The sequence below is a fragment of the Rattus norvegicus genome, chromosome 11 (genome assembly GCF_036323735.1).
Source record: "Rattus norvegicus strain BN/NHsdMcwi chromosome 11, GRCr8, whole genome shotgun sequence".
NCBI classification, from domain to species: domain Eukaryota; kingdom Metazoa; phylum Chordata; class Mammalia; order Rodentia; family Muridae; genus Rattus; species Rattus norvegicus.
In genome coordinates this window covers 65,627,210-65,650,354 of record NC_086029.1, presented here as the reverse complement: position 1 = coordinate 65,650,354, position 23,145 = coordinate 65,627,210, and the positions used below count along the sequence as shown (strand labels likewise).

Genomic DNA, 23,145 nt, shown 5'->3' with positions numbered 1-23,145 from the left:
AAACATCTTTATTCTTGGGGAGAAGTGAATAGAGTTAGTAGTTGTTTTTCTCCAGGAAGCTTTCAACACTGAATTGTCTATAGAAAAGAATACTCACACAGGTGCAGACGTTTCCTAGAATGCAGATTTCTAGTATTGCGAATCTTTTAATCTTTTTAAATATTTCTTTTCTGTTTCTGCCTCTGACTTTGTCTCTGTCACCCATCCCCCCAGCAAGGATGTATTTGTAGTTATGTATTCTTTTGTGTGTTTTTGTCTGTTTGTCATATGTATGTGGCATGTATGTATGTGTGTGTGTGTGTGTGTGTGTGTGTGTGTGTGTGTGTGTGTGGTGTGTGTGTACAGATAGCCTCTGGAGCAATGGGATTATGGTGCTTACTATACTCACTCAACAGTTATATGGATGCAGTAAATCCAAACACCAGCCCTTTTACTTCTCTTTTACCCATTAGACTATCTAACGAGCCTCCCATCTCCCCTCTCTCCACCTTCTCCTTCTCCTCCTCCTTCTCCTCCTCCTCCTTCTCCTATTTCTCCTTCTCCTCCTTCTCCTTCTTCTTCCTCCTCCTCTTCTTCTTCTTCTTCTCCTCTCCTCCTCCTTCTTCTCCTCCTCCTTCTTCTCCTCCTTCTCCTCTTTCTCCTCCTTCTTTCTTTTCCTCCTTCTCCTCCTTCTCCTTCTTCTTTTTCTTATTATTCATCTTCTTCCTCTTCCTCCTTTTCCTCCTCTCTCTTTCTTTTTGTTGTTTCTTCCTTCCTATCCTCTTTTTCTCCTTTGGTTTTCCTTTCACTTTATTGTTTTAATGGACTTTTAACTTTAAAATAAATAAAAAATGAATGGCTCAAGTAAATAATAAAAAGTGTGTCCTTTTCTCAGTTTAGCTTAATGTAAGTATCTTGAATAACTGCAGAACAAAACCACAATCAAGGTATTAATGTTGACATGGTCAAGATGCAGAACACCTCCATATCTGAGAGGCTTTCTCCTATTGCCCTTTCATAACCTCACTCAAGTCCCTAACCCCAGCCTCTGTTTCCTGCATAGCACTTTGATGTCAGTGGTGAAAACAAAATATTTAATAGGAACTAACATCCATCTCTGCCAGGAAGTTAAACATGCAAGAGACAAACCCTGTTCTAAAGGGTGAGGGCTGTCTCTCTTGTCTGGGTACACTGTGTTTGTTATGATTGTCTTCTTAGGGAGATTCTTCTGTATTTTGTTCCTGAGTTTCAACTATCATCTGAATTTGAGTGCACATCTGTGGAAGAACTCATAACAAATCCTGAGGTAAGCTGGCTTTTTTGGAACCGGGTGACTGACAGAACAGCTTGAACACAGAGGAGAATATATAGAAAGGTTTCCAGTGACTGGAGATAGAAATTTCATACCAGTGCATGAGAAGTCATTGTCATCATAGGCAAAGTAAGGTAGAGAAGATTTCAGAGACCGAGACAGTTCAGAGGGCGAGTCCATGACTGTCATGGTAGAAAGCATGACAGCAGGAAAGCAAGTGTGGTGTTAGAGCAGTCACTAAGAACTCATATTCGAATCCACAAGCACAAGGCACAGAGAGCTAACAGGGAATGGCGTGAGATTTTGGAGACCTCAGAGTCCACCCCCAGTGACACACCTCTACCCACAAGGATGTGCCTCTTAGTCCTTCCCAAACAGTTCCACCAACTGAGGACCCAAGCATTCAAACCTGAGCCCGTGGAGGCCATTCTCATTCAAACCACCACAACTCTCTCCTACCAAACAAAGACTTTCTGATTTCATCCTCCATTCTTGAGATGCTGAGCTAATGATTGCATAGCTCAGCCCTCTGAGGTGTTCATGATCCTACTCTTTATAAACATCTTGGGAAATAATGAAGACAATACATTCACCAAAGCTTCTCTCAGCAACAGTGCAATGAAAGATGGGAAGGACAACTTTGGCCAGCTACTTCAGGTGCAGAAGGTGATTCTCACACAAGGCCTTAGTTCCAATCTAGTGGAAAGGTGCTAATTGGGTTTAGCACCCTGCAGGTGAAGGTGGTTGTAAGTGATGAGTGCATATTCCAGGCCAGTGCAGGGAAGAGACACCCCAGGTAAGAGTCTGAGAGTCCCTTCTCTACCGCCATGGTGAGCATTGATTGTAAGATTGACAGGTGCACATGGAAAGGCTCTGAGTGAAAAGAACGCAGGTTACTAATAGGACAGAGGTGCCATATGCCCAGGATTTCACTCTTCATCTTCTTTCACCTCAGCCTCTCTTGATGGTTTTTACTGCATTACTTAGCTGTGAAATCCTTCCTGCATGGGTCACCAGTGATCTCTGGGCCAAGTGCAGTAGTTGTTTTCTTACCTGACTTCCAGAGGCATTCAACACAGCTTTCCACTTTTTCCCCTAAGTGCTTTGTTTGCATAGCCTCCATGACCTTATGACTCACTTCCTTGTTTTCTCCACCCCACCCCATCTACAGTACTGATTTTCTGTTTGAATTCTGGACATTACCATCTCTGAGTGTTCTTCCTGGACCATGTTGCTTTCTCTGCTAAGAGCCATTTATGGGTGCTATCAACTAATCTCTCAACTTTATCCTGTTCAATATTCTGGTGATTCCTAGTCTTTTTGTATCCAAAGTACACCATCTTCACTCTGCCTTTTGAATATTTGTCATTTGATTTTCCTTCACCTTGATTTTTTCTATCTGCAGATTGCTAAATAAGACTAATATATATGGTACCTTAGTTTTTTTAGAGAAAATAATAAATTCAGGTAAGTTAGTTCAGTTAATTAACTTAATTAGGCTTAAAAGATGCCTAGTAGCAGTGTTGGTGGATTCTAAGCTTGGATGCTTTTTCATACTAGAAACACCAGTGTTCTAACTATATTCTAGACAGATCACTCTGTAAAGTTAATGTCCTTTTCTGTTATTGCTTATGAAAACAGCTGGAGCGATGCCCAGAGAGTATAAATGAAAAGCTAAAAACGTGTTTCAAACAGGTAAGCTTCCTTTCCACGAAGCCATTTATATCCTGAAATCTAAATGACCCTATGCTCCAAAGAGGAAATAATATGTGGTTTGAAATGTTAGGTTTGGAAGGAAATCAAAATTTTCTGTCTTTATCAAGACTTCGATTAATGTGTAGCATATCGGATGTCTTCAAGCAACATCTTTTTAAATTTGAAAAGGCAAATGTTCTCACAACCAGTGCTTATGTGGCACTGGAGTAGGACTTTGGTTTGAACAAGAAATAGAAATTCTCAGATTTTAAGAAATATATTCTCCAAATCCTTGAAAGACTTGAATAAAACAGAAATTGTTGAGGAATCACAGAAAAATAAACAAGCTCCCAGACAGTTTAAGCTTCTGAAAAAAAATCTATGATTTGTTTACATAACAATCACAAACCTCTTAGTCTATCTCCTTATTAGCATGCTACACACACACACGCACACACACACACACACACACACACACACACACACACACACACAAACAAGGCTCTTCTGACCAATGTGGCGCTTTCTCCGAGACTATTCTCTGTTGAGTTTGTGGAAAACACAGGTAGTCAGAAGGAAAGTTACCAACATAAGCTGTGAGTCTCTGTGCTATAGGTTGAGGCTTTAACATATTGGTTGATTAAAGTAGCTTTTAGTGTATGAACTTTCATATGGAGTTCTCATACATACTTAATTTTGTTTGATTCCCTCATGCTCTGCTCCACCTCATTTCCATGCAAATATACTCTGTACACAGACCCTGCACATATACCCTGTACACAGACCCTGCACATATACTCTGTACACATACCCTGTAATATACCCTGTACATGTACCCTGTAATATACCCTGCACATGTACCCTGCAATATACCTTTTTACCCAGTGTTCTTCACTGCTTCTTCATTCCACTGTCTTCTCTGCTTCCTCTACCCCACCCTCTGTTTTTGTTCTATTCCACAGCCTCTTTACAGTTTCTCATGTTTACCCATATTTACTCCCACCCGGATACACAGAATATGAGAGAGAACATGTTGTGTTTGTCATTCTGAACCCACGTCATCTCAGTGTAGTGCTGACTAGTGCTCACCCACTTTCCCAAAATTTTCATAGTTTCACTTCTTCCCAGCCATATGAATTATGGGCATATGTTTTTATTAACCACTCATCTGTTAATGGATGCCTAGGCTGGTTCCATTTCCCTACGATGGTGAAACATAATGCTATTGAATTCAATTGACTCACACCCTCTCCACTGCAATGCAGGGCCCAGCTGGTAGCACAGAGTTCTTCCTCACAGCAGATAGAATTCTTGAATAATTGCACTACCTCATGCTGCCACCTAAGATGTTTCTGAGGGCAAAGTCAGCCTTATATATCTTTGTTTCACTAAGAATGAAGTGCAGTGGCTTGACTTAGGAGTTGTTAGTAAAATGTTTATGACACAGAGCTGTGGGCAGGTAAGGATTTGCATGTTTGGTTTTATAGACCGAGAAACTCATGAAAGCAGCATGTCTGACAGATGTTGTAGATGGTGCAGAGGAACTCTGCACACATTAATTGATGTGACTGAAGGTCCTGAAACATGTGTGTGCATGCGTGTGTGTGTGTGTGTGTGTGTGTGTGTGTGTGTGTGTGTGCAATCGTGCACACATGCACACGCACATGCGCGTGCCCTACCACCCAGCCAGTACTTCAACACAGAAATCTTAAGGTAGAAACATTTAAGTGTTTATCACAGTGGGGTTTGCCCTGTATCTGTTTTCTCAGAATTCTCCCTGGTCCTCTTAAAATGTTGATACAAGTAAGTCATACCATTGTAAAGTGGAAGAGGAGCCCATGGAAGCAGCATACCATCTTGGAAAACAACCCAGACCATAAATCCTTGAGGGACTTTAGGGGCCTTTCAATACTCTTTACATCATGATTTAAAGGGAAAGAAGAGAGAGAGAGAGAGAGAGAGAGAGAGAGAGAGAGAGAGAGAGAGAGAGATCATGAGAACAGAATTCCTTTTTCTGCAGCCTCTGTGCTCTGACTATTACAGATTTGAGTTACAGCAATGAGTCATCAACAAAATGTCCCCTGCAACTGGCCTTCTGCCAGTGGCTGTGGGGCACTGCTGTTTGAGATGAGTTTATACCACTAAGGGGGAAAACAAACTCAACCTTCACAAGGTTCCTTCTTGATTCCAAAGCCAAGGTCATTAAATTTCCCTCTCTGTGCCTCTCTGTGCCTTCTATGATTATTATTTCTTAATGTTCTCTCTCTATCCTTCCTCTGCATCAGAAAGTAGGTTCAAGCATCAGCGTCAAGTCTTAGCCGGTGTGTACAGAGTTGGAATATGAAATTGATTTGTGGTATATTTGTGGAAAATAATAATGTATTTGAAAATGTATTTGTGTTCTTTAAAAACCGTCTCAGATCCAGAATATCTACATGGCTCAATATGAGAAAAGACTCAAGAGAAAAATGCAGTCTATTATCTATGAGGCAAACAGACGGGTGACACTCAATGAAGTTTTACTGGAACAGTGTGAACTGAAAAGGAAGAGGACTGAGGAGAAACTCAGTGACCTCTGTGCAAAGCTTGCCTTGCTGCTGCAGAAACTTCAGCTGGTGAGTAGCAGGAGAAGGAGCTGAACCAAACTCTGTGGAAAGAGCCTGTGGCTAGATTTCCCTCCTAACAGAGTGATTTGCTTACTCACCTTGGGTAAGCTGCCTAACCCCAGCCTTGATGCTAATAATGACACTAAAATCTTTCAATCTCAGATCAGGGCTCGAGGGATAGTGTGATAGATTGTTGGGGACAGACAGGCAGAGGACAGAATAACAGGGCTCTGAAGAGAATTCAGGCCCTAACACAACTATAGAGAGGCAAATGATGACTTCTGTGAAGAGAGGAATCAGGCACTTGTGGCCTAGTTGGAATCTTCTATGCCTCTGAGAAAGGAGGATGGTGTGTCACAATGGAAGTCTTCTTCAGCCCAGCAAGGAAGGGGGTTTAGGATGGGATGTGTGGCTACCCTTTGATAAAAACTCACATCTCCAGTCAAGAAGTCTAGGGACCTGGAAGTCTGTTAGCTAGTTACAAACAATACTCTCAGTAGAGTGCTGGTGAGGGGAGGGGCTGCTGCAGTCACTGAGACCAGGAGCAGTCTGGGCTGGCTAACCATACACAATTAGAAGTAAAGTAACTTTCAAGGCACACATTAGAACATTTAAAATTTTCTGTACTTCTTTCTCTAAGTAAACACTAGAATCTTGGCTTCGGCCATTAGTTGATGGTTGTCTTTTCTGTGACAAAGTCCTTGGATAAAATGAGCTCACATAAGAATAGTGTATTTTGGTTAACAGTTGAAGGATGTGGTATATCATGAAAGTGACAGCGCAGTAGCTTGGAGCTACTCACATTGCACAAGCAGTCAAGAGCAGAAAGCAATGAATACATACTACTGCTAAGGTCCCTTTTTCCTCTTACATTGTCATACCCACAGTGAGAAGGTCTGTCTACCTCATTGAACACATTCAAGATAATCTTCCATAGGTGTCCCTAGATTCAATCAATCAGCCTCTCAATACCATGTGTCCAGTAGGCAGTAATTTCCAACTTTTTTAGAAAGTGAAATATTTCAATGCAATTTTATCTTTTTTTACAAATAAAAATAAAATGTTCTTAATCTCAGTGGGAGGAGGTAAAGCAATACAAAAACCAGGGGAGCATCATAAATGTGAGTTATTGTCGGTTTTGCTTGTATGCTTCCATGATGGGTTGACGTAATGGGTACTGGTCCATCTTCATTTATTGGTATACTTTCACTTTGTACAGTGATGAGTTTTATAAAGACATTTTCTTTCAAGTATATCATGGCCCTTTCCCATATCCCTCCAGACCTATAAATGTCCCAACCTCTAGATAGCACATAGGAAGCTTAGCTATGTCAAAAACTTAGATATAGTAGCCAAGGTTGTAAAGGTTTTCTGTGGATTCTAGAAATATATGGAGAAACCAGAGTCAAAACTGAGTTGAAGGAGCCAGAGGTATTTTAGATTTAGGGCATGAGGTAAGTCTTCCTGAGCTCTGCACACTGTGAGAAGGCAGGAGCCGACCTTGTGGAAAAATTCTGAGAACTGGGGTGGCTTTATCTTTTAAGGGACTGGAAAAGAAACAGGCAAATCTGCCATATATCACTACAGAGTTGTTGAACACAAATCTAGGCTGCCTGGGTTTCTGTCTGTAAAGGTCCATGATTCAGTAATGAATGATACCGGGTCTCAAATAGTGTGTAAACACAAAGAGTGTTTTATTCTGCAGAAGTCCAACATGCTGGGGTCTCCCATTACCAAGATAGAGAGAGACACCTAAGTGACCTTGCAGGCTAGATTTAAAGCACATTAGGCAATTCCACGGTGGGTGACCTCTATGTTCATCTGTTGGGTTCATCTATAGAGACATTACTGGGGGTGGAGGGGTAGGGGTAGAAACTTGCTGTAGAGGTCTGGAAACTGTTACTGAGGAAGTCTGGAAACTGTTGCTGACCCATTGTCCTTGCTTAAGGCCAGATGGCTGGCACATTCCATTACCTGGGCATGAAGGCTGGAGCGTGGGTTTTTTTCTATTAGTAATCAACTTGCCTGGGTTTACCTGAACTTGCCCAGTTTTAGGCCTAGTCTCTTTAACTGCCAATTTGAAGTCTGTCATGGAATCATCCTAGCCTTCTCATGTCCAAGTTGTGAACATGCTGGAGTGGGAGTTCATTTTCTCTAATGTCCCTATCTTCAGCTTTATGAAGAATTCTTTCTATATCAAGTACAAAATGAGACACAGAAAATACTTCACATGAGTTAATGTTTCAGTTCCCACTCTTCCATTCACCCTGGAAGAGATATGGAGTGAGTGGGGGATTTGAATCTGTGGACCCTTGCCTTCTCTACCTCCCAACCCTCTGCCCCCAAACACAGATCAAAAGGGATTTTAGCATGCTGACAGAGGGAGAAATCCCCCTTAACTTTGGTGATCCAGTAAGAGATTAAAAAGCCACACTATTAAAGAGCAGAAAGATAATTAATGCTAAATTGTTTCACCTGTGGTAATTGTATTTGGGCTTCCGTCAACACTACCACTTCAGTCAGTTCTTGAAAGAAGAAAACTCTAATTTCCACTGAAGAAGAAAACATTTTTCAAATTCTTAATCACTTGTAAGCATAAAATAAGATCGAAGGAGAGAAAACATGTGCAAAGGTTGAGAGCATTAATCAGATGTGATGAAGGGTTACTGCTACATGAATCCCAACGATGACTGCATGACTGCGGGAGGCTTCCAGAGTGACAGGAGTAACAGCTGAGCTGCTCTTCCTGGAGTGACTGTGGCTTCTCTCTTCCAGGGTGGTCCAGTGCGAGACTTCCAGCAGATTGATACTTACTTAGAAGATTTGCTTAAAGAAGATCATCTCTCAACCACTTTAAATAAACGGTCTCTAGAGTCAGGGCAAGTGAAAGGTGCAGAACACTGAGAGGGTTAGCTCAAAAGTCAGAAAAGGTGTTTCTTCTTAAAACTGCTAATAAGAAAAAAAGGAACATTCTTTTAGAAAGCATTTCCTTTCTATTGCTATTGTAAAATTTAGCCTGATTTTTAATTTTTTTTCTGTCTTGGTTTGGCATACCTCCAATCCCTTATTTCTTAATTCTCCCCAGTCTATCACAAGCAATTTGTAGAGATTTCTACTTCCCCTCTGAGCTCTAGAGAAAAAGAACCTGCCAGTTAAGCTTAAATTTTGCTTTAATTGGACTTTGACATGCTTTTTATGCTAATTTCATTATTTAGGTAGAAAGAGTAACCCTTGTAGGTATGACCTGCATATGTTGTACACATGTTAAGAATTGTATTTTTATACGTCTGTGCACGCAAAAATATTGTTTTACACTTTACTCACTGATTTCTTTGATTAGAAATTTCTGTGACATTGGAAAGCACAAGGAAACATTAAAAATTTGTTTGTGGAATTGTGTTTTGATGTATATAATGTGCCTCCCATGACATTTGGAACATGTGGATGGTATATAGTGAGAAACCTTCATTTGATATCTGTCTTAACCTACTTGTTAAGCCTTCCCACGAGGCATGCTCCTGCCAATTTTCTCACTAAAATTCCACAATTGGTATGTTTTATCATTTACTGATGAGTTTATTACTATTCAATGTATGGAAAGCATACCAATCACCAAACAGCTGAAAACATGAATGTAATAGTATCCCAAAGATTCTCCCACTCAAAATACCTTCCAGATTATTTTACAACATATATTATATATAACTTATTTTAAATTACTTTCTTATACTTTTAAAACTATTAATATTTCTATATATCATACTGAGACAATGAGCTAATATTGATAATAAGATAATGTTACTCTCTACTGGTTTCTAGTTATTCAATTCTACAGAAATACTACAACTTAATTAGCTATTTCCTATCAGTGAACATTAAAGTTTTTTATTTGTGTCATGATGAATATCCCTTTAGATTCATGTATATGAATCAATATCCTGGGAGATACATTATTATATGATAATTTCATCCATGGGCAGGTGTAGCTGTCAAATATGAGAAACAGAACTTCTTGGTTTTAGTCTGGGTTCTCTAGAGTCACAGAAATTATGGAATGTCTCTCTATATTGAGGGAATTTATTATAATGACTTACAGTCTATAGTCTCAACTCCCCCAAAATGGGCAGCTGTGAAAGGGAAGTCCAAGAATCTAGTATTTGCTCAATCCCTCCCATAAGGCTAGTTCTTTCAGCTGATCTTCTGTAGAAGTAGATTCTAACAGATGTGCTGGCAAGTAAATGCAATCAGTGAAGAAGAATGAATCTTCCTTCTCCAATGTCCTTATGTAGGTCTCCATCAGAAGGTGTGGCCCAGATTAAAGGTGTGTACCACCACCTGGATCTGGGACTGTTTTGTCCCAGGCTGACCTTGAGCTCAGAGATCTCCTTACCTTAGTCTCCTGGGATTAAAGGCATGTACTACCCTACCTGGGCATAAGCTTTCCATAGCCACTACGCCTCCAGATCTCCATGATAAGATCCAGGTCAGTAACTTGTGTCTTCCAGCCTCAAGATCTGGATCACAGGAGAACCCTCCAATTCTGTATTATAGTTCATTCCAGATATAGTCAACTTGACTAATGGGAATAGCCATTACAATTCTTAATCTTCATTATCATTTTGACTAAGTTTGAAACTACCCAGAAAACACAGCCTGAGTGGATGCTGCCAGAAAGGAAAACACACTTTGAATATGTTCCACCATCCTAGAGTAGGGCTCCAGGTAGACTAAATCAGAAAAGAGGAAGCCAGTGAACAAAAGTACTCCTGTATCTCTGCTTCCTGATTGCAGAGGCAATATGACCTAGGTCCTATGTTCTCCAGGTAGGTCTTCTCCAACATGTTGAACTGTTTCCCTCAAAACTGTGAGCCAAAACCTTTTATTCACTAAGTTAGCTTTGTCAAATATTTTTGTCAGGGCAGTGACAAAAGTAACTAGCAGGTATCATCTACCAGCCCTCTGAAAATGTATTAATATACATTCCTCATCCCTATTTAACATGTGAACCCTCATATCCTCACAGCTTCACCTGAATTATCAACCTGTGCCTTGCTGATCAAATGCAAAGTTGTGTATTCTTGAACAATTAAGGTCCTCTGCTGAGTTACTAGTTAGACATCTTCTTATGTTTTATTGACACTCAAAATTTAAAATTTTGACCTCTGTAGATTTTTCTGTTCAATGAAAAGTCTATTTTGATTTATGTGAACAATTTTCACATGAACAAAATTATCTTTTTTCACATAATATATATAAAAACAGTCCTTTTTTTCAGTTTTTAATTGTTTTATTTTGTCTTGAGGCATCCATATGGGATTCCAATGTTTTTCTCTAGTAACCATTTGTTAATGCCTTTTGTAGTTACATTTATGGTGCAAAAGTTATTTTTAACAATCACAATCTTTAAAATTTTCTTATACCTTTAATATTTATGAATTTATTTTATTTGTTTAATTCATCTAGGATTTTTTCGTTATAAGATGTAAGTTGGAAATCTTTGTGTGTATAATTGTATAGTTATACCCTGGTTCCATTATTATATACTAATCAATCATTTCCCCACTGAACTGAAATTATACCTTTATTATATGTTAAATTCTTTCCTGTATGAACCTTTTAAAAAGATGTGAAAGGAGGAAAATTATTTGGGAAGAAGAGGGCTAGCAGGAATGGGATGGGAGGGGGTAAGATATTTGTTATCAAAACACCAATGGCTTATGCTCTAAGATCAAGAATCGACAAATGGGATCTCATAAAACTGCAAAGCTTCTGTAAGGCAAAGGACACTGTGGTTAGGACAAAACGGCAACCAACAGATTGGGAAAAGATCTTTACCAATCCTACAACAGATAGAGGCCTTATATCCAAAATATACAAAGAACTCAAGAAGTTAGACCGCAGGGAGACAAATAACCCTATTAAAAAATGGGGTTCAGAGCTAAACAAACAATTCACAGCTGAGGAATGCCGAATGGCTGAGAAACACCTAAGAAATGTTCAACATCTTTAGTCATAAGGGAAATGCAAATCAAAACAACCCTGAGATTTCACCTCACACCAGTGAGAATGGCTAAGATCAAAAACTCAGGTGACAGCAAATGCTGGCGAGGATGCAGAGAAAGAGGAACACTCCTCCATTGTTGGTGGGGTTGCAGACTGGTACAACCATTCTGGAAATCAGTCTGGAGGTTCCTCAGAAAATTGGACATTGAACTGCCTGAGGATTCAGCTATACCTCTCTTGGGCATATACCCAAAAGATGCCCCAACATATAAAAAAGACACGTGCTCCACTATGTTCATCGCAGCCTTATTTATAATAGCCAGAAGCTGGAAAGAACCCAGATGCCCTTCAACAGAGGAATGGATACAGAAAATGTGGTACATCTACACAATGGAATATTACTCAGCTATCAAAAACAATGACTTTATGAAATTCGTAGGCAAATGGTTGGAACTGGAAAACATCATCCTGAGTGAGCTAACCCAATCACAGAAAGACATACATGGTATGCACTCACTGATAAGTGGCTATTAGCCCAAATGCTTGAATTACCCTAGATGCCTAGAACAAATGAAACTCAAGACGGATGATCAAAATGTGAATGCTTCACTCCTTCTTTAAAAGGGGAACAAGAATACCCTTGGCAGGGAAGAGAGAGGCAAAGATTAAAACAGAGACTGAAGGAACACCCATTCAGAGCCTGCCCCACATGTGGCCCATACATATACAGCCACCCAATTAGACAAGATGGATGAAGCAAAGAAGTGCAGACCAACAGGAGCCGGATGTAGATCGCTCCTGAGAGACACAGCCAGAATACAGCAAATACAGAGGCGAATACCAGCAGCATACCACTGAACTGAGAATAGAACCCCCGTTGAAGGAATCAGAGAAAGAACTGGAAGAGCTTGAAGGGGCTCGAGACCCCATATGTACAACAATGCCAAGCAACCAGAGCTTCCAGGGACTAAGCCACTACCTAAAGACTATACATGGACTGACCCTGGACTCTGACCTCATAGGTAGCAATGAATATCCTAGTAAGAGCACCAGTGGAAGGGGAAGCCCTGGGTCCTGCTAAGACTGAACCCCCAGTGAACTAGACTGGTGGGGGGAGGGAGGCAATGGGGGGAGGGTTGGGAGGGGAACACCCATAAGGAAGGGGAGGGGGGAGGGGGGAGGGGAGAGGGGGAAGGGGGATGTTTGCCCAGATACCGGGAAAGGGAATAACACTCGAAATGTATATAAGAAATACTCAAGTTAATAAAAAAAAAAAAAAAAAAAAACCTCAGGTGACAGCAAATGCTGGCGAGGATTCGGAGAAAGAGGAACACTCCTCCATTGTTGGTGGGGTTGCAGACTGGTACAACCATTCTGGAAATCAGTCTGGAGGTTCCTCAGAAAATTGGACATTGAACTGCCTGAGGATCCAGCTATACCTCTCTTGGGCATATACCCAAAAGATGCCCCAACATATAAAAAAGACACGTGCTCCACTATGTTCATCGCAGCCTTATTTATAATAGCCAGAAACTGGAAAGAACCCAGATGCCCTTCAACAGAGGAATGGATACAGAAAATGTGGTACATCTACACAATGGAATATTACTCAGCTATCAAAAACAATGACTTTATGAAATTCGTAGGCAAATGGTTGGAACTGGAAAATATCATCCTGAGTGAGGTAACCCAATCACAGAAAGACATACATGGTATGCATTCATAGATAAGTGACTATTAGCCCAAATGCTTGAATTACCCTAGATGCCTAGAACAAATGAAACTCAAGACGGATGATCAAAATGTGAATGCTTCACTCCTTCTTTAAAAGGGGAACAAGAATACCCTTGGCAGGGAATAGAGAGGCAAAGATTAAAACAGAGACTGAAGGAACACCCATTCAAAGCCTGCCCCACATGTGGCCCACACATATACAGCCACCCAATTAGACAAGATGGATGAAGCAAAGAAGTGCAGACCGACAGGAGCCGGATGTAGATCGCTCCTGAGAGACACAGCCAGAATACAGCAAATACAGAGGCGAATGCCAGCAGCAAACCACTGAACTGAGAATAGGACCCCCGTTGAAGGAATCAGAGAAAGAACTGGAAGAGCTTGAAGGGGCTCGAGACCCCATATGTACAACAATGCCAAGCAACCAGAGCTTCCAGGGACTAAGCCACTACCTAAAGACTATACATGGACTGACCCTGGACTCTGACCTCATAGGTAGCAATGAATATCCTAGTAAGAGCACCAGTGGAAGGGGAAGCCCTGGGTCCTGCTAAGACTGAACCCCCAGTGAACTAGACTGTTGGGGGGTGGGCGGCAATGGGGGGAGGGGGGGAGGGGGACACCCATAAGGAAGGGGAGGGGGATGTTTGCCTGGAAACCGGGAAAGGGAATAACACTCGAAATGTATATAAGAAATACTCAAGTTAATAAAAAAAAAGAAATACTCAAGTTAATAAAAAAAAGATATTTGTTATCTAAATTTAATGGGTAAACATAGTCACAAACATGGTATACCATGTATGAAGTTATAAACGATTTAGGGCATTACAAATGAATTTTACGCTGAGTCAACTTCTAAATTTTTATTTTGAATTTTTTTCTCATACCAGACTCACAGTCCCATGACAAGCAAATTAATAGTTGTATTTTACACAGTATTGTATATGTTTTTATCTATTCAGACCTCATGTCAACTTAAAATAAGCTTTTTCAGTTACTACCCATGCAAATTTTATTCACATTTTTGGGGGTTTTTAATGATATTGTAGAAGAAATGCAGTTTTTAAAATTAAGTCTTGAACAGACAAAATCAAGAGTGATCTTTCTATGTGTTCCAACCTTGGTATACTATATAACATTATTTAAGTGTTCCCTTCAAGTATTTTGTGCATTTCTACTTACATTTCTTATAGTTACCTCTTTCCTTTAGTGAAGTATAAATGAAGTTTTTCTATTCTCACATGACTGGATAGTGTTTGAAACAGAAAGAGTCCTTATTGTTGGGTATTGATACTGTGTTTAATATAATAAGACCCAGAGAAGAAATAGTTAAATTTGTTCTGCATCAGTAAATCATCATTGTGCAAATTTTAATATGCATAATGTAGAAATTATAAAAATATGTATACAATATCAATATATATTAATATAAATATATTATATGTTATAATAATTTATATGAAGAAACACACTTTTAGTATTTCAGATCCTTGTAGTTTTAATCTATTTAAAGCTTTCTTCACCATGAAAATGAATTGCCTTCCTCTATCAATACCAGTGCACATTTTCCCATTAACGTTAAAATTGGTGATTAGTAAAAGTGAAGAGTAATAAGAAGTCCACGTTCTGAACCTCCTCTTAGCAGACATTTACAAGCTGAAGAGGGACTTCCTCAAAAAGCACTTTCCACTCAAGTAAATCTTTGTCAGTTCTAAGTTCTCCAGACCTCACCTTCTTCTTCAGGCTACCTAAGAAATATCATCCCTGTGAATGGTTTCAAGCAATACCTTCAAATGAATTGATCTCAAACTCTGTTACCCTCTTGTGCATCTGTTATTTAATTTAATTGTGAAACAGAAATGTTTGGGGGTGAGTCTACATTGATATAATGGAAACAAAACTAATGGTACTTATTTTAACTACCTCCCTTTCTGTCATGATAATTCTTTAGGTTCCAGTAGATTCCTGTTTTGGGAAACCTTAGACGGTAAAGAGTCAGTCAGTTAGGACTGATGTAGACTGAGCCAGTAGAGGAATGGGAACATTAATGTAATGAAGTTAGGTGAGGAAAATAGATTGCATGATCAGAACAATTAGATGTCCACCTGGAGAATTTAGTTCTGAGTGTAGTTTCCAGGACAGTTTATGGGACAATAGAAGAGTTTGTTTCTATTACTGAACTGCGAATGTGCATCTTAGATTCATTGACTCAGTCCCAGGTCCAACTAGGACTTAGCAAGATTAGCTTATGATCTGCAGTGAGGTAAGGCCAGCAAGCAAAAGACATATGTAGATACAGACTTGAGAAAGAGATGGGGAAGACCAGAGAGAAAAAGTAGTATGAAGAAGAAACCAAGACGATAATCCCAGGATATTGTTTTATCTTCATATAAGTTTAGCTCTTACATCTATAATTCTACTTGATACTAATCAGTTTACCTCTGTTTCCTTCCTCATCTATAGACTTTCAATTGAATGATATTCTGTGTATAGTTTCCGTGTACAAAAACCCATTACGCATCTAAATACATATTTACAATATTCAGGTACGAGCAAACAGACACTCCTTACTATACAGATAAGGAAATGAGATCTGAGACTCTTAAGTGATGCTTCTGTGAAGTTAGTAAATGGTAGAAAAGTCTAGAAACCATATGCCCAGAGTTAAAATTATCCTATTACTAACTTGACTGAAACATTACTTAGAGTCTCAAGTCTCAAGTTCCCCATCCGTAAAAAAGAAATAATAGTATTTATTTTCTTTTCCTACTCTCCATCCCTCCATCCCTCTATCTATCTATCTATCTATCTATCTATCTATCTATCTATCTATCTATCTATCTATCATCCATCCATCATCTATCTATCTATCTATCTATCTATCTATCATCCATCCACTATCTATCTATCTATCCATCCATCTATACATCCATCTATCCATCCATCTTCTATCTATCTATCTATCTATCTATCATCCATCCATCTACTATCTATCCATCCATCTATCCATCCATCTATCCATCCATCTTCTATCTATCTATCTATCTATCTATCTATCTATCATCCATCCATCTACTATCTATCTATCTATCCATCCATCTATCCATCCATCTATCCATCCATCTTCTATCTATCTATCTATCTATCTATCTATCTATCTATCTATCTATCATCCATCCATCTACTATCTATCTATCTATCCATCCATCTATCCATCCATCTTCTATCTATCTATCTATCTATCTATCTATCTATCTATCTACCATCCATCCATCTACTATCTATCTATCTATCTATCTATCTATCTATCTATCTATCTAACTCTATTACTTGACAAGGTTTCTCTGTGTAATAGCCATGGATGTGCTGGAGCTCCTGTAGACCAGACTGATCTAGAACTAACAGATATCTACCTGCTTCTACCTTCTGGATACTTGGATTAAAGGCCTGTGCCACCACTGCCCGAACAATATCTTTCTTTTCTTGGTACAATTTTTTCTACTCAAAAATGTAGGCATAAGGTATAGCCAATTACACCACAAGGAATACACTCAGTAAAATATTGCCTCTGCTTTTCTCAGCGAATTACCTCTGGATAGCTGTAAACACAGTTTCTTCAGTTAGTAAGAAGTGGCTTTATTTTTAAAACTGTATAATTAATCCCACTAGCTTTCTGATATTATTTAGCTGGTAGCTATAAGAGGTTTGGAGTCACTTTCTGAGAACACAAGTGTTTTCATTAGATTTCTATTGTTGTGACAAAGCACCATGAAGGAAGAAGGCGATTTACAAAAGAATATGTTTAATTAGGATTACAGTTTCAGAGAATTAGAGTCCATGGTGGTAGAGCAAAACCAGGGTGGCAGGAATAGCTTCAGAGCTTACATCTTATCTCATAAGCAGGCAGCAGAGAGAATACAGGGGATAACGAGAGTCTTGAAACCTCATAGCCCACCTCCAGTAGCACACTTCCTCCCTCAGGACCACACCTCCTAATCCTCAATATGTCTACCAAATTGGGACCACACATTCAGGTTCACGAGTCTACATGAGCCATTCTCATCCAAACCACCATAACATATTAGCTTCATTTCACAGTGAAGGATGAGGGGCTAAATCAAGAAATAATTTATGCAAAACCAACCCAAGGAAAAGACTGGGTTCTGAGAATCATGTCAGGGGTCACGGGATCCATATTTGATGATGAGATAGGAACTCCTCAAAGAGACCTGTGAGTGGCATAGAGCATTTAAGATGGGACACCTGCCCAGCCTGTGAACACTGAATGAATTCAGAGCATTTTGGGTCTATGAGGTCTATAGCAAAGGCCAGTCAACAAGATCAAGTTTATAATGCCTTCATTATGACCCTATGCTTTTCATTTGGCTCTAATTCTTCTTTCTCTCTCATTTGCTCCCCATTAATTAACCTCAAATAAAACATGTGCGTCCACTACCTTCACACAAACCACAGCATGCAGGTGAGGCAGTCGTTTAAACACACTTAGCACTGGCGACATGAAAATAATTGGGAAATGGCCTCTCTACCCTTGGAAATGTTCTGCATGTAGAGAGTTATTTTAAACCAAATTAAGTCTCAGCATGGAATTCTAATGCTATCGTTTAAATAAATCTAATAAGTGTGAATTGATTTACAAAGACTGTTTGCAAAGTGTGTAATGCATTGGTGACATTTTGTCAAAAGGCAGATTGTAGGGGTTAGCTTTTAAAAGTGTGATTATATCTAGATTGACGGATAAAATCAATACAAATTAGCCAATGTGGTGTCCCTGTGCTTTGCATTGCCCCCCTCTCACCTCTAACCAATTTAGTTTAGCAAAAATAAAACAATTTGGTTTTTTTTAATTCACATACATTATAGCTTAGAAAGATTGCCACTAGACTGGTGTTATGAGTGACTCATTCCTAAGGAACTGACAAAATGCTTATTTAGATTTCATTAAAGAGAAACAAATTTAAGAAGAAAAGTAATGATACAAAATAAGAAAAAGAAGACAAAACAAAACAAAATAAAAAAAACATAGAGTCACAGGGTCATGTTCTTCCTGGTTTTCCTTATGTATTGCCTTTAGAGATCCACATAGTTAAAATGTCTAGATGTCAAGTGGAATCAAAGGAAGGGGCAGAGAAGGATACCAATAACAGAAAAATGAGTGTCTGAAGGCTATGCCGATGACAAATGAAAAAGCAAGTGACTAAGTAAACTCTGAAACAATAGGTTGGCTTTAGGATGTATGGAGTTCCGCTCACACCTCTCTGATCATTAGCCAAAGCCAAGAAACACGTGACCCAAATCAAGCCAAGAAATCCAAGAACTGAGCAAAGTTAGAGCTGTATGAAATTAGCATCTGTTTCTGGGAGGACGTTCCTGTCGTCTCTGTTTCACTGTCAAGATGAGTTAAGTGTGACCACATAGTATGGTGGGTTTTTCCTTGTCAACTTGACTTCAGGTCGATGCGAGCCAGAGCTAATGGGAAAGGAGACGTGTTCTCTGCCTCTGTCTTGGTATGTATTTCTTTTCTCCATTCTCAGTTCCCCAGTTGCTGTTATCCCATTGTACCTGCTGTAAATGATACAATTTCAGTGCGGAAGGTTGATGCTGTAGACAGCAGCTTCTGGGCCTTCACAGATCCCCTGAGATTATTTGATGAGAGAGATGATAAAGCTCTACAGCACTGTTTCAGGGATATGGGTGCTGCATCCAATACCAACAGTGATGTTACCAGCTTAATAAGTGTGAAAGCGCTGGGCTCGCCAGTGGCATCTACGCAAGAGCAGGAACAATGTGTGAAGAGCAAGGATCTACTGTCAAAATGACGCCTCTTTCCAAGGAAGCCTGAGAAGATGGTGTCTGGGCGTGGATACCTCTGATGAGAAAGCTCACTCACTCTCCATCACCGGGATGGCTAGGCTCATGTTAAGAGTTCTGTTCAAGAGACTAATAAATTTTGTTGCTATTCATGACTCGACTATGGAGATTTTAGATTTGCTTGTGAAACAAGTGCTCCTACATATTGAGGACATGCCGTGAATGCCGTGGGGATGTCCGTGGAGAATCAGGTTGTAAGATGAGAAGTGTAAGGGTTTCCCGTTAGCAAGTGACACCAACAAATGTGATTTGGCACAGAGAAATAAAAAGGCATTTGTTTATTTAGGCAAATCAGTATAGCCTCAGATGTCCACTATTCCTGGGGACTTAGCATTTTCATAGAGTAACTCTATGGTGGTCTTAAGTGTCCTGGAAAGGAATCATCGAAACTGCATTCATGGATTTCTGGATCTTCACAGTGCTGGCTGGCAAGGCTTATTTTTGCTGTGCCAGAGTCATTAATATGAGCACCAGCAATGACATTTTATGCAATGTCACATCCGCACATGCCTTTTTAAACTGGGCTTGGTTTTCTGAGTAGTAAAAACCCTGTGGGGGAAACATGCTTTCCTCACTGTTTTCTTCTTATTCTTTCCATATTTCTATGTCTTCAGTTGTCAAATGTTTTCATGGTTTTCTGCTCGTTTCAATACTATCTTTTTGTTTTGTTTGATCTCTTTTTTAACTTACTCGGAAACTGGCTTTGGCTGGTTCTCAAGTGCAGCAAGGTTGTCAGGACAGTACTTAAAAGTAAAAGCAAACACATCTTGACGTTTAGAGGCTAAAATTTATAACGATTCCTTCAGCCACTTGCACGTGCTTCCCTTTAGTACTTCACATAGGTTTTGGATATTTAATATTTGGGGACAAAACAGAACCAATTGTACACTGTTGGTGAGAATTTAAGTTACTACATCACTGCGATAAATAGTACGGCAGTCTCTCAAAATATTGAAAATAGGGTTATTTTATAAGCCAGCCATCTCATTTCTGGGTGTTTATCCAGAAATCATGAAATGACCGTGCTGATTAGACAGTAGTATCTGCAGTAGAAAAGATGTGGAATCAACTTGTGTCCAGGGGGATGAAAGACACAATACTCACAAGCACAAAGGAATAATCTTCAGCCTTAAAATGAGGAGAAGAATCTCAGTGCTTGAGACGACATTAACGAACCTGAAGTGTACTGTTTTGAGTGAAATAAACTGGGTACAGAAAGTTCATTACTGAATAATGTTATTTATATGTGGCTTCTGAAATGAGTTAAATTAGTGTAAAAGCTGAGAGTAGAATGGCGGGTGCCGGGGCTAGGATGGAGACAGAAGAATGGAAAGACATTAGTTACAGAGTGGTAACCATGGTCACTCAACACACTATATATCTGAAATTGTCACAAGAGATCTTACCGCAAAATAAGTTTGTGAGATGATATGTGTGTTGCTCTATTTAATCATTTTATGGGTTCTCATATGTAATAGTTTATGTTGTAGACTATAATTGTAATTATTTTTAATAATTATAAAAGTACACTTATTCTCTGGTTATGTGTATGTGTGTGGGTAGAGTAACACTATGGCCTGCATATGGAGGTCACACAACAACTTGCAGAAGTTGTTTCTCTTTGCCTTGTGGGTCCCAGAGATTGAACTCAAGTCAAAAGGTTTGGTGACAAGTGCCTTTCCTGACAAGGTCTCATTCAATAGCTTCAGGCTGGCCCGAGACTTACTTTGTAGCCTGGAATGGCTTTGAACTCATAGCAATGCTCTGGCTTCAGTTTCTGAGTAGGTGAATCATAGGTATGTGCCGTCATGCCCAGCTTGACCATCAGAAGTCTCACTGAGGTGGGTAAATGGTTTTCCTGAATGTGTGGTCTGAGATTGACGTCACAAATGGAGTTAACTGGTTTCGTTGTACAAGGGATCATCCACAGGCTAAATAAACCAAGCAGCCAAAGCAGAGCCTCAGGTTGTTTTACATTAGCAGCTCTGGGCAAATCCAGTAAATTTGGGGTGAGGTAATGAGCAAACACTAGTGTGGGCAGATAATCTGACACACAAAAGAGAGTAGCAAAGTGACAGACAACGGGGCTTGGGTATGTGGCATGAATGCTCAGTAATCATCCTACCCCTGTGTCTAGAGTACTGGGATAACTAGCATGTACCTCATGCTCAACTCCTTATTTTAGAATAAATTCTGTGATTAATATCTTCATAATAAGTCACAACTAATGAGGAGACGGTGGAAAAAAGACATTGAGCAGAATTAGGATGTCTGAGCTCCTGTCCCAGCTCTGACCCTTACTTGCTGTGTGTCCAATCACTTGGACAATGTGATTAGCTTCTTTGCATCTCAAATGTTTTATTTCCAAAACTGGGACAACGTGACCTATGTTGTCTACATTATCATTGAGCCGATGAGACGTCGTGTAGGTGAGTGATCTTTGACTAAAAAGCGTATGTAGTACAGTCAGCAAAAGGGATGGCCTGTTTGTCCTCAGAATGCAGATGACTGACCTCAGCATCTCGGTATGACTGACAGGCTCAAGAGCATGCTTCCTGTCAAACTTGAACTGTATCCTCCCGAGGAATGGATGCTCCTCCAGGTTTGGGGCTTGCTTTCCTACATTTCTCAGCTTTCACTTATCCCCATGCTCATTTGTGTTATTTTGGATGACATTTTCTGCTTGGGATGGTTGCCAGCCACAGAATGAAGCTAATGAAATGAGAGTCAGCTTAGAGCTTTGACTGTCACCTCAGTCTAAACCCGAACACATGCGTGGGAGTCTCAGCTGTACTTGAAATTCAGAAGTGACCTTTGATTATCTGTTTCCTTAGTGCCCAATATATAGGAGCCCTGAAAAGATGTGAGCAGGCAACTTGGCTTTCATCCTGTGTCATAGTTGCTAATATCCATCAACTGCAGGCTATTATGTCACCTACAGCACTGTGTGGGGTTGCTGGCTCTATATAGTGACCATGATTACTGTTACCGCTCATAAGATGCAAGTCCCGAAAACACATGACCATCTATGAAGGTCACACACTTTTTAGCCAAAGACTCTTTTGGGTAAAGATCAAGACTTCTCACTTCAGAACCCCTGGCATGGGCACTCTCAAATATTTGTTAGTGTTGATAAAAAGAACATATTGGCTTAAAAATCTTACGATTTATAATTAGTTTTCACATATAACATCAATTGTTAAGCTAGGCCCATTTCCTACCACGAATGAGAACATGTTAGTGATAGATAAAGACAAACAGATGATCAATACATGATTGATTGATAAAGAAATAGATGATAGGTAGAGAGATTTTATATATATACATATATATATACACACACATATATATATGTGTATGTATGCTATAGGTGATGGATAGTTAATAGATAGATTAAATAAATAATCTTCTGACACAGACAGTTATTTTACTTTTGAACTCTCTCAGTTACTTTCCTTGTTGCCATGTCAGAATACCTGACTAAACCAAGTTAAGAAAAAAAAAGATTTATTTGGACTTGAAATGGACGGTCATGGAGGCAGACGCTTGAGCTGTTGTTCACATTACATCTGCAGTCAAGAAGGGCAGTGATGGATGCTTCTGCCCACTCTGTTCACTTTCTCCTTTTATTCGATCCATGACCCCAGACCCACAAATGTTTCCCCCCCATATTTAAGGTTAGTCTCTTCACACCCCCATTAACCCATCCAGGATAAGCCTTCATGAGCATGCCCAGAAGCTTGCCTCCATGGTGATTCTAGTCACATCAAGTTCACCTGTAGTAAAATCATAGCCTTAAAGCTATAAGGACAGACAAATCCCACCTGTCATCCATTCTGCATTTCCTATGTCCCCCTTTCACTCATTAATGGATCCAGGATCATTTTTGTGGGAAGTAACAACACTTCAAAAAACAGACTGAATTAA

The 23,145-nt window shown here is 39.7% G+C and overlaps 1 protein-coding gene across 1 annotated transcript in view; it reads left to right on the top strand.

Moving 5' to 3' along the window:
• Positions 1-8,569, top strand: part of Morc1 (MORC family CW-type zinc finger 1) — a 205,472-nt gene extending 196,903 nt beyond the window's left edge. The window contains exons 24-27 of the mRNA NM_001172090.1: positions 1,198-1,285; positions 2,933-2,986; positions 5,407-5,601; positions 8,368-8,569. Coding sequence (NP_001165561.1) covers positions 1,198-1,285; positions 2,933-2,986; positions 5,407-5,601; positions 8,368-8,496 — 466 coding nt within the window. The 3' untranslated portion in view covers positions 8,497-8,569. The remainder of the gene's footprint in view (positions 1-1,197; positions 1,286-2,932; positions 2,987-5,406; positions 5,602-8,367) is intronic.
• The last annotated feature ends 14,576 nt before the right edge of the window (positions 8,570-23,145 follow it).